The 14,133-nt window shown below is 33.3% G+C and overlaps 1 protein-coding gene across 2 annotated transcripts; it reads right to left on the bottom strand.

The window, feature by feature from the left end:
- Positions 1-234: 234 nt before the first annotated feature.
- On the bottom strand, positions 235-8,901 carry LOC131154386 (shaggy-related protein kinase alpha). Of its 2 annotated transcripts, XM_058107114.1 has the most exons (13): positions 8,683-8,901; positions 6,935-7,038; positions 6,721-6,813; positions 5,515-5,574; positions 5,125-5,397; positions 2,664-2,738; positions 1,957-2,013; positions 1,721-1,861; positions 1,590-1,640; positions 1,122-1,217; positions 951-1,034; positions 692-794; positions 235-598 (listed from the first exon to the last, which is right to left on the bottom strand). In XM_058107114.1, the coding sequence occupies exons 2-13, from the start codon at positions 6,962-6,964 to the stop codon at positions 516-518; spliced, it is 1,146 nt and encodes a 381-aa protein (XP_057963097.1). In that variant the 5' UTR covers positions 6,965-7,038; positions 8,683-8,901; the 3' UTR covers positions 235-515. The 2 variants fall into 2 exon arrangements, with proteins under 2 accessions (XP_057963097.1, XP_057963096.1); XM_058107113.1 differs by lacking the exon at positions 8,683-8,901 and having other exon boundaries at positions 6,935-7,100.
- Positions 8,902-14,133: the final 5,232 nt, after the last annotated feature.

The raw sequence follows: 14,133 nt of genomic DNA on the forward strand, positions 1-14,133 counted from the left end.
TGAAAAAAGCAAATCCCATTAGCAGGAACACCATGGTGATACAATGGGATTGACACATCGTGAATCCCATGTAAAAATCCTGTTGCCCGAAATTTTTTTCTTGAGTCATGATAATTACAAGTAGGTATGGGAGTAAAACATGAGGGCAGTCCAGAAAAAACTTACCACCAACTTTTCTTCGGGTCCTGTGGAAGTAGGAAGGGGCGCCACTCTGGCCTTAAAATTAAACACGACTGAAATCCAAATACAAATAGATCATTTAGATTCATGCAAAAGATCATGGAGATATTTGTCTTCTATGTAATGTAGTGTTACAACGTATTGCAATATAGGGAGAAGGCGAGTGAGACGCCCGTTGAGGCTTGGGCAAGATTAAGTCGCATTTTCCTACATCTGCTTGTACACAAGGTAATACAAAGAAACATGACGGAAAGGAGCAGCTGAAGTAGAGGAAGAAACATGACTTCCATACAAGGACACTTTGCAGCTGGATATATCGTGCTTTTTATACCATATCACAACCCAAGGAAAGGGCATTGCTTTCTTGCATGCGCAGGAATCAATCTCACCAAAATCTCCACCGGCACACCCTTTAACTCTGACCAGCCCATCAATAACAATCAATGAGAATTTTGTAATATGAAAAAGGTCATTGCTAGAAGAGAAAAATCTCATTAGAATGATCACGTACCATGTGGCTTAAAGTTGAAAAGTGGAGGGAGGAAACGTCCATTCGGTAGGCGTGTATTTGGGTCACGTAGCTCGTCAAAGAAAGGATGGATCAAGGCATCCAACTGAATTGGAAGTTAACATATCATTCACAAGTTCAAAGCTACAAATGAGAGATGTGAAAAAGGAAAATGAACGAGAATCTTAAACAGGGGGAAAAAAAAACTACAAACTATGAAAAAAGACACCATTAGAAACATGATTTTATGAATGGTACTCACAGCTGTGCATCGTAGATTAGGAGAGTATTGCAATAGTCTTGAAACCAGATCAACTGCTTCTGGAGGCATGCGTTTGTGAAATATCTGATAAAAGAGAAATGACTAGGAATTTAAGCATCATAAGGTGACACAAAACACAATGCCTTATTCACATTCTCTGATTCCTACTACCTTGTGCCAGGGATGTGCTTTGATTTGTGGGAATTTGAACTCTGTATAGTTAGGGTTCATACATTTTATTTCCTCCCTTGTAGGAGTACCCAAGACCTGCAAACCACACAAAGTATGGGGAGTCGAGGGGGATGAAATTGAATGAATACTCAAATCAGAAGATTAAAAAAAAAAAAAACCCTTAAGCCATTTATGGCTCACAATTATTCCATCCACAACAGGAAAAGGAATCAACTAATTAAATATCAACCAAGTTGAATAATCATAACATTTTACCAAGCTCCTTCTAAAGCGTAACATTCCAAACTGGATATCATGAAGCCCTTAATGGCTTAGATCACAAATTTAAAGATGAGAGTTTTCTTCTATCCAGATTATCATTTTCCCGTCAAAAAAATATGAATTTTATCCAATCATTACATATACAGCACAATTTATGAACCCTAACTATACAGGGACTACAGTCACCTTGATAATCTCAACAAGCTGGTCAACTCCACTCTCACCAGGAAACAGGGGCTGAAAGAAAAAGAATATGTACTTTTAGAATATACAACTTCCAGAAAGCATTACAAACATCGGATGCAGCAACAGCCTACCTGCCCCAGAAGAAGCTCAGCAAGAACACAACCAGCAGACCAGATGTCAATAGCTGTAGTATACTCAGTTGCCCCAAATATAAGCTCAGGTGCTCTATAATACCTAGAGCAGATATAAGAAATATTTGGCTCTCCTCTTACCTGTCAAGAATCAGAAGAAATAAAAATTGCCAGATATTCCAACCAAAATGCAAAACTGATTCTAGAAACAAGGGAATGAAGAAAAAAAAATGTACCAAGACTTTTGCACTTCCAAAATCACATAGCTTAAGCTGGTGAGTATGCGGATTCACCTGAACACACAAATAAGGCACAAATATTATCTTCCAATACAGGAGAAACAAAATCTCCAGCATCAACGAAGACAAATTACAAGTTTATTTCAAACAACAGAAATCAAGACACCTTTTCTTCTTGGCGATAAATAGCAATTAGTTTTAAGGAACAAAACACTATTAAATGCTAGTTTCTATATCTACGCCAGAAATACCCCCAAAGATCAGTTTGGAAAAAAAAAATTAAATTGAGTACTATTTGCTTTTGAAAGCTCACTATCACTAAATATGATTAAAAGGACTTCTTACAATACAGAAACAACTACTACTACAAAGAATAGTAAATTTAACTGCCAACAGTAACTCCTTAGAATAAAGGCATATCTAGCCTTACAATGACCAAGGCCCCAATTAACTCGACTTTAAATAAGGTCCCAAACACTCGTGAGATCCCACAGGAATTTCCAAGTACTATATGAAACTGTTACAATTCTCACTCTTTAATCAATGTGGATTCACCACCAACTGAAAAAGGTGAGTTCTAATTACAGTTCAAGCCCAACTATACTCCAGTTTGTAGCAATCTTTATAAACAGGAATCAAGAAGCATGACTTAAAAGGATTGCAGAGTATAATTCACCAAGCCAGTGATATGATGGTAAACATACCAAAAGATTTTGAGGCTTGATGTCCCGATGACACACTCCAATACTGCGATGAATGTAGGACAATGCTCTAAAAATCTGCAAAAACATCAAGAAGTTAGAGTCTCTGCAAAAATACTTCACAAAACAACCATTGTTTTTCAACCAGTAAAAAACAAGAAAATTTAAGCAGCGGCCATAAGCATGTGCTTATGGTAGTTGCTCATCTCATATCACCGCAAAAGGGTGGCTACGATTCAACTTTCCATAGGAGGAGAAATGGAAAATTACAACTGTCTTCCATGAGGTTTCACAACTAGCACCGACACACCTGAACATTTTGCAAAGATTATGATGGCCACCCTCAACTTTGAACTATACCTGCTCTTACAGACCCAGTATTTATAATCTTTTTTTTATTATTGTGACAGAAGGGGTTACTATAAATTAACCTGCTAGCTTGTGCTGGCAATACACCCACCATGACATCAGGTAAACAAGACAGCAAAAGCCCAGTAATGGCCATAATGAATCATTTGCACCCAGCAGGATTAAACAAAATATCTATGCTTCTAAAGGAGCTTATCCTGATTCTCTTCATACTAACCCCCCCGCCCGCGCCCCGCCCGGGGGGGGGGGTGTGTTTACTAACTAAATATCTTATTAACACTTTCTTCTTTGAAAGAACATCACAATTCATATCTCAGAAATATTAAGCCAAGGGATTATGAGTCGAACTGCATCCCTACTGCAATTCCATTGGGGAGCTCATGCACTTGAGTGGGTCAAGAATGGTCTATAGTTGCCCTCTGGGGCAATCAAACATTTTGTTTACCAAAAAAACACAGTATCCAAAACATTGAAATAGACGAGCAGCATTAAAACAGCAAACAGAGATGAGGAACCAAGATAATTATGTAAGATAACAAGACAGCACCAGTTCTTTAAAGATTAAATTAAAGAAAGCTAGGAAAGATGGTTCGGGCATATGTATTAAAGACCAATACAATGCCCAATAATGACAAGCCAATTAAGTGAGGCAGAGAGTGCTTTAAGGCCGAGAAAAACCAGGAAGAAAGCAGAGTACAGCAGTAAAGGAACATATTTATCAAAAATTTTGGCTCAACAACAATAGTTCCACCTGGGGGCAGAAAAAGATCTCATGTACACAGCCCCAAATTGTTGATATTAGTGCTTTGCCATTGTTTCTGTATAATCAATATTTCCAGAATTTATAATAAATTTAGACATTTTAAAATGAAAAGGCGTCAATAAATATTATTTGTCTTTCAGATTGTATAAAACAAGGAAAGCCCACCGTATAAAAGATCAGTGAAGAATAACTTAACAATAATAAATGGGTCCGCATATCTTTCAGACTCGAAAGACATACATAATATCCATAGCAAGCTGCCATGTTTAATGCAATAGCAGCTTGGGAAAGAATGGATCAAACACACATCAGAAAATACATTGTAGTTAATATTTTTTTTTTAAAAGAAATTAAAATAAAAAAGGGATCAAATACATGAGTTCCTTTTTGGCTATCTAGTTTTCTCTTTGTTTATTCTACTACATGCAGCCCCATTTAATATCTCACATGATTAAGGAGCCTCCATTAATGTCTTTTCCACTTTAATATTTACTTTTCATTTCCTAAAATATGTTTGCATAAATATTGGTTGAATAATAAAGCCAAGGATAATGTAGGAAAATATTAGGTGTCTCATAACGACAAACAATGAATATACAAATATATCATCACTAACCAACTACTATCTATAGCATTTTTTGTTGTGTTAAAAGTTTCCAAAATTTTAGAAATATTCTTATAAAATTATAATTTCAGTAAAATAATTTACATTTTACTTTGATCACATTTTCCCAACAATTACAATAATTCATGACAGATTAGAGATTAAAAATATGAGATACAGCAAAAAATTTAACTAAATTATAAAAATAGAGATCAATATAAGTATAAGTAATTAAAAATTAAATAAAAATCATATATTTGTGTTTTGTAGGCCTACTAGCTAGAAGACCATCCAGCATAGCACCAGAGGCAGTAGATTCGCGAATATTCTAGTCATAAATTCATTATAATTTTAAATTTTTGTACTTAAAAAAAATGTTAAATTCTATACACTTATACTACTTGTTTTGGAATTTTTCTAATGACAATATCATATGGTATTTATTTGTTTTGATTAATCAAATATTATAGTAAAATTAATGTTGTGGAGTGTGAAAATAAATATTTTTTAAAAAAAATTATTAATATACTAAAAATTTAAAGTACATGTGATTGCCCCCACTAGGAAAGATCCTAGCTCAGCTGCTGCATGTATGAAGCATCTTCAGGTCAACGAATGTGGATTTTGCATTCATTAAAAGTTTTTAGTAGATTTTTCAAAACATTGCTGGCATTAAAAAGATAATGAGATCTAATAAAGCAACATCCAAATCTAAAATGGAAACATACCTGGTATGTGTAAAGCTTCACAAAAATCAGCGGCATCCTCTGGTTCAACTTATTGTAGTGTTTAATCACACGATGTACAGTTTCAGGAACATACTCAAGCACGAGATTAAGATAAAGTTCATCCTTTTCAGTCGTTGAAAAGAAACAATGCTTCAAAGACACAACATTCGGGTGGTCAAGAAGACGCATGGTTTGCAATTCACGATTTTTGTATCGCTTGTCCTGAAGAACCTTCTTTATAGCCACAGTTTCACCCGTCTCTAAGCACTTTGCCTAAATTAAAATTCAAAAGTCAGCAAAATAAGGAATCTTATTAATGGCAGAAGTTTGTGATTATATCCAAGTCAGGAGATAAAAACACTACCAAAAAAAAAATGAATACGAATTTACCTGGAAAACAACTCCAAATGATCCATGTCCAACAACACGCTCAGCCATGTAGCTTATTGTCTATTAGAACAACAAGAAGAGAAAATTAAATTAAACCTGATGACATCTGAGGATAAGGGGATAACATCATGAAATTAGGGAAGAACTAGAACTTTCGTGATCAAACAGAGATTAATGCACATATACAACCTATGATAAGGCAGCGTTACTACATTAATTTGTGAAACTTTATCCTTCCAGGAGAAACGTATTGGACGTCTCCATCTGGACCTCTCTTGTGCTTTCCCCCCCCCGCCCCGATGGTGGCTTGAGCTTCTTTGAAGTGCAGTGAGGTTTTTGAAGAGCTTGCTATTTGATGGTTTGCTCTGTTTGCCAATTTGATGATATTGATTTTGCTGCTTTTCGGTTTGACATTCTTCATCAAAATGGTTTTCTTTCTGGTGGTGGTTCGAGATTGGTAAAGTTCTTCAACAACATGGCTTTTCTTTCTGGTGGTGGCTCGAGTTTTTGAAGAGTTGGCTATTTGCTCATATGCTCTGATTGTTGATTTGATGTTACTGCATTTTGCTGCTTCCCGGTTTGCTTCATCAACATGATTTTCTTTCTGGTGGTGGCTTGAAATTTTTAAAGATTCCCCTATTAGGCTTATTATGAGTTAATGGATTTTGTGGTTTTATTCCTTATGATTAGTTTTGATGGCCTTGTGCCCCTGTGAATGCCCAAGTTAGATGTATTTGTTTTGATTCTATTGGATGGAAGTTTTTAGCTTCCTTTCCTCTCGGGTATGCTCAGAGTTTCTGTACATATCCATTTTTTATCAACATAATAAACCTTTACTGATCCAAACCAAAAAAAAAAACTAAGAAAAAAATAAATCAATTAAATGATCTGGATCAGTGAGCTCAAGAACTCTCTTTCATCAGCCCAAATATATAATGCATTCGCTAATAAAGAATCCAAACGGATCTCCACACTGATGCAAAAAACGAGTGGCACCACTATAAAATTACTAAGGTACCACCCCATAATACTTCTTTTTTTCAATGCATGTCAATTGACACTATATAATAAACTCACAAGACCAATCATAGAATGACAATCACACAAGTCAAGCAGTCTCAGAACTTCGTAAATAATCTAAGAACCTTCTCACATGAAACAAGATGAAAAAGAGTCAATAGAGAAGTCAACATCCAGCATATTTACCTGCTTAGGCTGGCCATTTCTACCACCAATGGTTGTCACTATTATATGACCTGTCTCTGTCCCGTTGCCATCAACAATTGTTGCTTCCATCTCCTAGAAAATGGAGAAGGTCCATGAGTTTCTGGTCTAAAATCATTGATAATAAATACACAAAACACAGAAAGAAGGGATGATTTAACAAAGAAACCCAGGTGCTAAACTTCAGCCATCGTACCTTATCATCCCTAATTTTCATGTCATTCATCTCTTCAGGCAACCTATCAACTCCAACGTTATGAGCACTGGGTTCTCTCAAACCAGAAGTAGGCGCCAGACCCACTGAAGCCATTTTATAGAAAAAAAATGTCCCTGCTTACTCGTTTACCTCAGCAGAATTTATCATCTACTCAATGAATCAAAACAATACAATTAAAATCAGCTTAAAACTATTAATAAAACTGGCCTAACAATATTCCTTTGCTCATTCCCTCTAGCAGTTAAAAATCCTCAATGACTGCATCAGAAATTACATTTAAAAAAATGTGCATGTACGCCAAACCCCGTGAAATGCAACACATACAACACTATTTGAAATATGGGACTCAAAAGACCAAGAATCCACAACAAACAGAAGCATACAATTGATAGGGGCCAACGAAAGGTTACTTGTCTAATGAGATCTTGTTCTAGCTGTCAGGCTGACAGCACTGATAATAAAGAAGGTTGTCACAACATCCAACTGCCAATTCATGCAGCATAATACCACAGACTCAATGGCTCACTGCAAAAGCATTGACCCATAAATGGATACCTCTATTTAACTAACTTCAAATACACGGTGCTGGGTAAACTTGTGAATAACTCCAGTAACCTACTTGTTTTTGAACCTACCAGTCTTTAAAACTTCCTCATTGTCAATAAGCTTACTCATTAACACAACCCTGAAGATCCTCATTGTGCAATGTCTTCACAACCCTTTAGTACATTATCAAAAAATGACAACTCAACAGACCTGAAGATCAAAATAAATCCCCAAAATTCACGGTGACTTATATCCACCTCCTAAAAGCAATAAATTTTACCCCTAGGGCAAGCTATACCCATGTAAGACAAACATGAGGTGCTAAGGAGTAGCAATAGCTTTCAGGCACCAGCAAGTGTCAACCGAACCAAAATTTTCACTGTTAGTAACAAGATAATTCCGCTGTGACAACGCACTCAACTGGTGAAAGCATTACCCTCATTCTTAATCCCGCGGAAAAACACTTTTTCTCCATATTCAATAAGTACAAAATTTTATTTAACAACGAACATAATCAGAAAATAACTTTAAAAATATCTGTTCATAATTTGCCTGATGCGCCTCACTAGTCCCCAACACATACTAAATGCTTCAATAAAATACCACAATTCCAACAACCCATGAAGCAAAAAACCAAAAACAAGATCAAGAAATTAAAGCAAAATAAGTCTCTGCTTTCTCTGTGGCCGGCTCCCAGTGAGAAAGTGAGCGGGAGAGAGAGAGAGAGAGAGAGATCAACAGATCAGTTGTTTTGGCATCGACCCAGAAGATATCTTCATCTACCAAACACACACGAAAAAAAACGGAAGTACAAAATTTAATACAAATCTTCTCGCCCCCAGAACAGCGACTCGCATACAAATAAAGAAACAAAATTAAACAAGAAAAAATAAAGATTTAAGAATTAAAGACTTCCCAAAAAAAAAAAAAGGAATGAGGACACAGATCTCACTTCATTTTTTTTTTTTTGGAAAAGAATCAACACAACAACAAAAAAATGCCCAGAAAAAGAAACAACAAAAACACCACCAAATCCACGGATCCAAACCGACAAACCCAGAAAAACCCACGACCCAATTCAAACAAACCCACATAAAACAAATTACAACAAAAATTCGCAGCAACTATATTCAAAACCCATAAAGAAATGAGAATCAAAACAGAGGAAGGAATAAGCGTACAGATCAAAACGCTCCTCGGCGAGGCTTCCGACCGCGGCGACGACGACCGGTGGCTCAGATAAGAGCAGGAGCGAGAGAGAGAGGGAACCAGAGATCCATTTCTCTCCTATTTTTTTCACCTATGGCTTGTTTTTGTTAACTCTCTCTCTTTTTTTTTCCTTTTTTGTGCGTTGTGTGGTGGTATGATGCGTTGGGGGTTGTGTATGAGTATTGAATTTGTTGTTTTTGGCTTTTATTTTATTTGTTTTTTGAAAATGTTGTGAATGCTGTGTCCAACTTTTTGACCATTCAAAAGAACTTTGGTTTTTGTCCCTCATTTTATTATGGTAGGGAAGAAAATCTATGTATGAGGTGAAGGGCAATGATTTGCAAATGCCACACCACAAACTTTGTTTTCCTTAATTCTTTTTTTTTTTTTTTTTCCTTTTAGATAGCTATAGCCTTGACTTATTTTTTGTGTAGGGTATATTTCCTTTTCTTAGATAGCTAAGATTTATAAGAAAATAAAATTGAAAACTTAAAATGACAAAAGTAAAAACCAACAATTTGATATAAATCTCGTCATTACGTAGGAAGGGGAAAAGTACCTTTCTTCGATTTCAAATTTATGGGTTTTTTCGAAAAGAACTGAAAGGTTAGGTTAATATAGAATTTGTCGATCTTTAAGAAGAATTTTTAAAAATAATTTAAGAAATGAAATAGTCATTCAAGTAGTTGAAACTCATCCAATCAAGTTGACTTTTCTTCACAATTATTTTTTTGAAAATATTGAATAAACGATACGTCGGTTATGTTTTTACTACGATCTTACTGAGTTTTTCTAAAACATTCAAAATGACTCTTTTATTTAATCATCTTTCCCTTTTAGTTGTTTTACATATTTCAAAAGTTGTGTTTTGAGTGATGAATATTAGGTACTGAATTTGAATTTTGTAAGTTCAAATAAAATTTAATTTAATTTTATATTATATATTGTCTAAATTCACACAGATTAAAATTTAAAGTTTGTTTAGAACCAAACATCCTTACAAAGGTGAAACATCCACTCAAATGAAAACAAAAATTAATTTACCTTCTACTTAGGTGCGTATTTAGTGAATGCAACTATTGCTCTTTTTTTTATGGATGATGATTTTGTTGTTTCGTTTGATGGTCAAAAGGGTGTGTATTTTCTTATTTAGGATTATTCTTTTGAAAAGATTTAAAATGTCATAAACAGATTATGTTTTTCCCATTAATACATAGAAAAAGAGGGACAATACTCTGACTCTTCTTTATCTTTTAAATAAAAAAATGAAAAAAGTTAGCAATATCTTGAAAAACACTATGTCAATTAATGAGGTATTACTATCATTTTTCTAAAGCATTTAAAATGACTCTTTTCTTTTTTTAAAAAATCTATCTTTTTCTTCTATTTGATTTGCATGTTTCTACGTTGTGGTTGAATTATGAGTTTTAAGCATTAAATTTGTGTTTTATAAATCAAAATAAATTCTAACCTAATTTAATATTGTATAGTAACCAAACTTCCTAACCAAAAGGCAAAGGGTGAAAGAATTCTTCTCCACTCAAATGAAAAATAAAGAGAAAAAAATGATTTACTTACCAAGTTAGGTGTGTATTTAGTGAAATGCAACTAATGTTTTTTTTTTTTTTCTGTGTGGATAGTGAGTATTGCTAACCATTTAATAAGACTTTTGTGTCGCTAATTATTGATCTTAATAAAGAATAAAATATGGGTATGATCATTTGATGCTAACGGCATTTAAAGTACAATGAAAGCATCTTTAAATACAATTACTAATAAAATATAGCAATTAAGTAATGTTACGCCCTTTTTGCCTTTCATCCCCAGCTACCCTTTTTCATAAATTTTTATGACTTAATTAAAAGACTAAAAAAATAAAATAACTTTTCATACCATAGTGTTATTATTAACTAGAAAAGTTTTTGAATGTTACAACAACCATTTTAAGTCAAAAAATTATAACGATCGAGTGGATGAAACAATGTTTTATTTTAATAATTTGAAGCAAATATGAACTTTGTGATTTCAAAATGCACATTTTCATATTTATTGTTCACAATCATACGTTTGCAAGCCAAAAACAAATAGCTCATAATAACCCAATTAAGAATGCATTAATAGGAAAAAAAAATATTCCAATTTAGGTAGTGTTTGAGAGTATGAATTTTGTACCTTGAGTTTGGATTTTAATGAATTTAGATAAATTTTAATACAACTTTATATTACATCTTATCCAAATTTAAGAAATTTCCAAGCATCGGGTTAGTGTTTTTTATTATATATACTAAGTAAATATGTAGAAAGAAAAAGGAAAAAAAAAAAAAGATTCGGATACTCGTATGAACTATAGTCAATTCAAACCTGCACAAATATGAACAATTACTCAAATACCTGTTCATTCATGAATTGGGTCACTCAAACCATTAAACAAAAGTTGAAGCACCACGTATTAGTAATTGAAGAATTTAGTACCTTTAATATCTTTTGGAATACATTTGGCTAGTAGGATTAGGTTTTGTAGGACTATACTAAAAAAGAAAAATGAAACTAAATTGATTATGATAGTTATGATATCTACCATCTATAAAAGACGGAATAGTTATAAGTGGAACACATTTTTGTTTTCACTATTAGGCTTTTGTGCAAAAAAAAAATTCTTTCCTTTTTATCGGCCAGTGAAAGAATTGATTAGCTCTAACTTATTTACATCAGGAAGGACCCTCTCTCCCTCAATCCATTCAATCTATTATATATATATATATATATATATATATGAATTTAAAAGAGCTTAGCCCACTTTAAAACACTCTTAAGCCATTTTTAATATCTAAAAAACATGAGGATCAAGATTGCATCGAAAATGAAAATAAAATCAATATTCAAAAGATATAATAGAAAATATTTTTTAATAGTAAATTTAAGCTATGAGCTTTAAAATTTTAACAGAAAAACATTAAAAGGGATGCGAGAATCTTAATTCGAGTGAGAAAAATGATTTTTATACCTTAAAATAATAATCTATTGCAATACAAAAAAATAAAAATTATTTTTTTAATGTTTTAAGAATGAAAATAAGTCAATTCTACTAATTTATTTAAAGTAACTATGTGATTTTTCAATTGGATGGTCAAAAGTGCGCCCGAATCACAGTGGATGCGAATATTCGAGCGCTCCTTTCGGCCACTGCCGCCTAAAGACGAGCCCAAGCCTAACCCCAGGTGATAAAAATCAATAAGATGAAATGACAATAGGGCCCTCGAAGGAGGCAAGACCCAAAACCTGTGGGGCACAGCACATGGTTTTACGAGTTCAAGGTCAGTGTCGGAATTAGGTAAATGTCAGGGGCCTGCCTAATAGGAGACTCACCCTTTGTTTTATTTTTTTGGATAATCGTTTTGAAAAATAGGCTTACCCAAAATGAAAGAGAGATTGAAAAAAAAAAAATTAGGTTAACATTTTGGCATTTAGAGAGCCAAAAACAACCAATAATCCAAATCAAATCGAATCAAAACTTGGTTAGTCGTTGTTTAGTTCAATTTTAGGGTGTATAGTTTCGAATGAACATTATCAATTCGATTTTCATGTTGAATTTTCAAAATCCATAATTAAACTAAGTGAATTGAATCGATATATATGAATTATAATAACTTATAAAAAAGCATCATAATATATGATATAATTAATCTCTCTCTCTCACACACACACACACACATTGAGTTTATTTTTTTATTAATGAAAATTTAATTACAGACTTAACATAAAGTTGAAAATGAAAAAAAAAATTGTCATATTTACATTTTATTGAGTAGAAACACTTTTTAAAATTAATTAGGATAAAATACGCTGACCTCCCCTGAGGTTTTACAAAAAGATAACTTTGAAGTTTTAAAATTTTCAGAAACTTTCCCTTAGGTTTCAAGAATTTTAAAGACCTTTCTTGAAATTTACTAAAAAGACACAAATATTTTCTTATATTTTGAAAAAGGTAAATTTTTTTCAATAGAAGTCTGTGTTCTTTTGGCAAATTTCATAAAAGATATGTGAAATTTTTGACATATCAGGAGAGATCTATAACATTTTTTAAATCTTACAAGAAATTTCTATCTTTTTATGAAATTTCATGAGAAAAGAGTTTCCTTTGCCTAATTAATTATTTAATCACTAGAGCTCGCATACTATAACTGAAGCAATCATTCAGCAACTAATAGTTTTTATTTCATGTTAAGATAAATTTGTCAAACTAATGGAATTAGTTCAATTCAAGGTTTTGGCATTTAGTTCTATTCCATGCTCTCTCTCTCTCTCTCTTTCTCTCTCTCTCTCTGAAATTATATTATAGCCAGCAGTAGTAACAGGTAGGCTTTGGACAATACTTCATGTAATTAAGTCAATTCATCATTTCCTTTAATCTTATCCAACTCCACATCCATCTACATAATCGAGTTTGATTGGTTTAGCATATATGGTTCGTTCGAGTCCAAGATGACTAAAGCTTGTTTAATGTTAGTAAACTTATCAACCCATTTACATCACTCATCGTGTAAAGGTCTTATAAAAATAATATTAAAAACTAGGAAAGATGATTCGTTGGGAGTTTATTGAAAATTTGTGGAGCCAATTTGAGACACTCGTAGTCTAATTAGGTATAATTATTTTTACTAATAAAATATTTGTAATATAAAGTTTTGACAGCATACAAAACTCAATGTAAAATGACAATACAACAAATTTTATAAATCTATGACATGAAATAATTATTTTTAAATTTTATTTCCGTCATATTTCACTTTATCTTGAAGGAATAAATATATTCCATAAAACGAAGCATTGTGTAAGTTTGTTTTGTAGAATTGAATATGCTCGAGACACGACATTAGAAGCTTAAAATAGAAATGTAAGATCTTTATATGTAAACCAATGATCAAGCAAAAACTTTTATGAATCATAACATGAAATTAATCCTATTTATTTCATCTTAAATGAATTAATGAAATATCACAAGTTTTTTACCATGACTGAGGATTGAAGGTTTGCAACGGACGGGGAGGAGGATGGGAGTCCAGATGGGTACTGGACGAGAAGTTGGCTATAGAGCCAACCATGATCAGAGAGGGATGAACGCAGGCAATGGCAATGCCACCATCTGTTTTAAATACTTACTGCTGCAAAGGCATTTCTTTTCAACGCCCACATTGATGGCGAGAGGGGAAGAAGAGGAAATAAAGATGGGCGGACATGGCACAAGGGTTGATTCCAGGGACAGTGAAACCATTCCAGTCCATTTGGATAGGAATCACAATTTCCCCCAGTGATAGAATTACTATTCCGGTGCAGATCTGATTCTGTAAACCAAACCAAAGCAAACCAAAGAATGCTACTCCATTCCTAAAATCTGATTTCATTCCTAGTTTAATTCGCAAACC

Source organism: Malania oleifera, chromosome 4, assembly GCF_029873635.1.
Source record: "Malania oleifera isolate guangnan ecotype guangnan chromosome 4, ASM2987363v1, whole genome shotgun sequence".
Lineage (NCBI taxonomy): Eukaryota > Viridiplantae > Streptophyta > Magnoliopsida > Santalales > Ximeniaceae > Malania > Malania oleifera.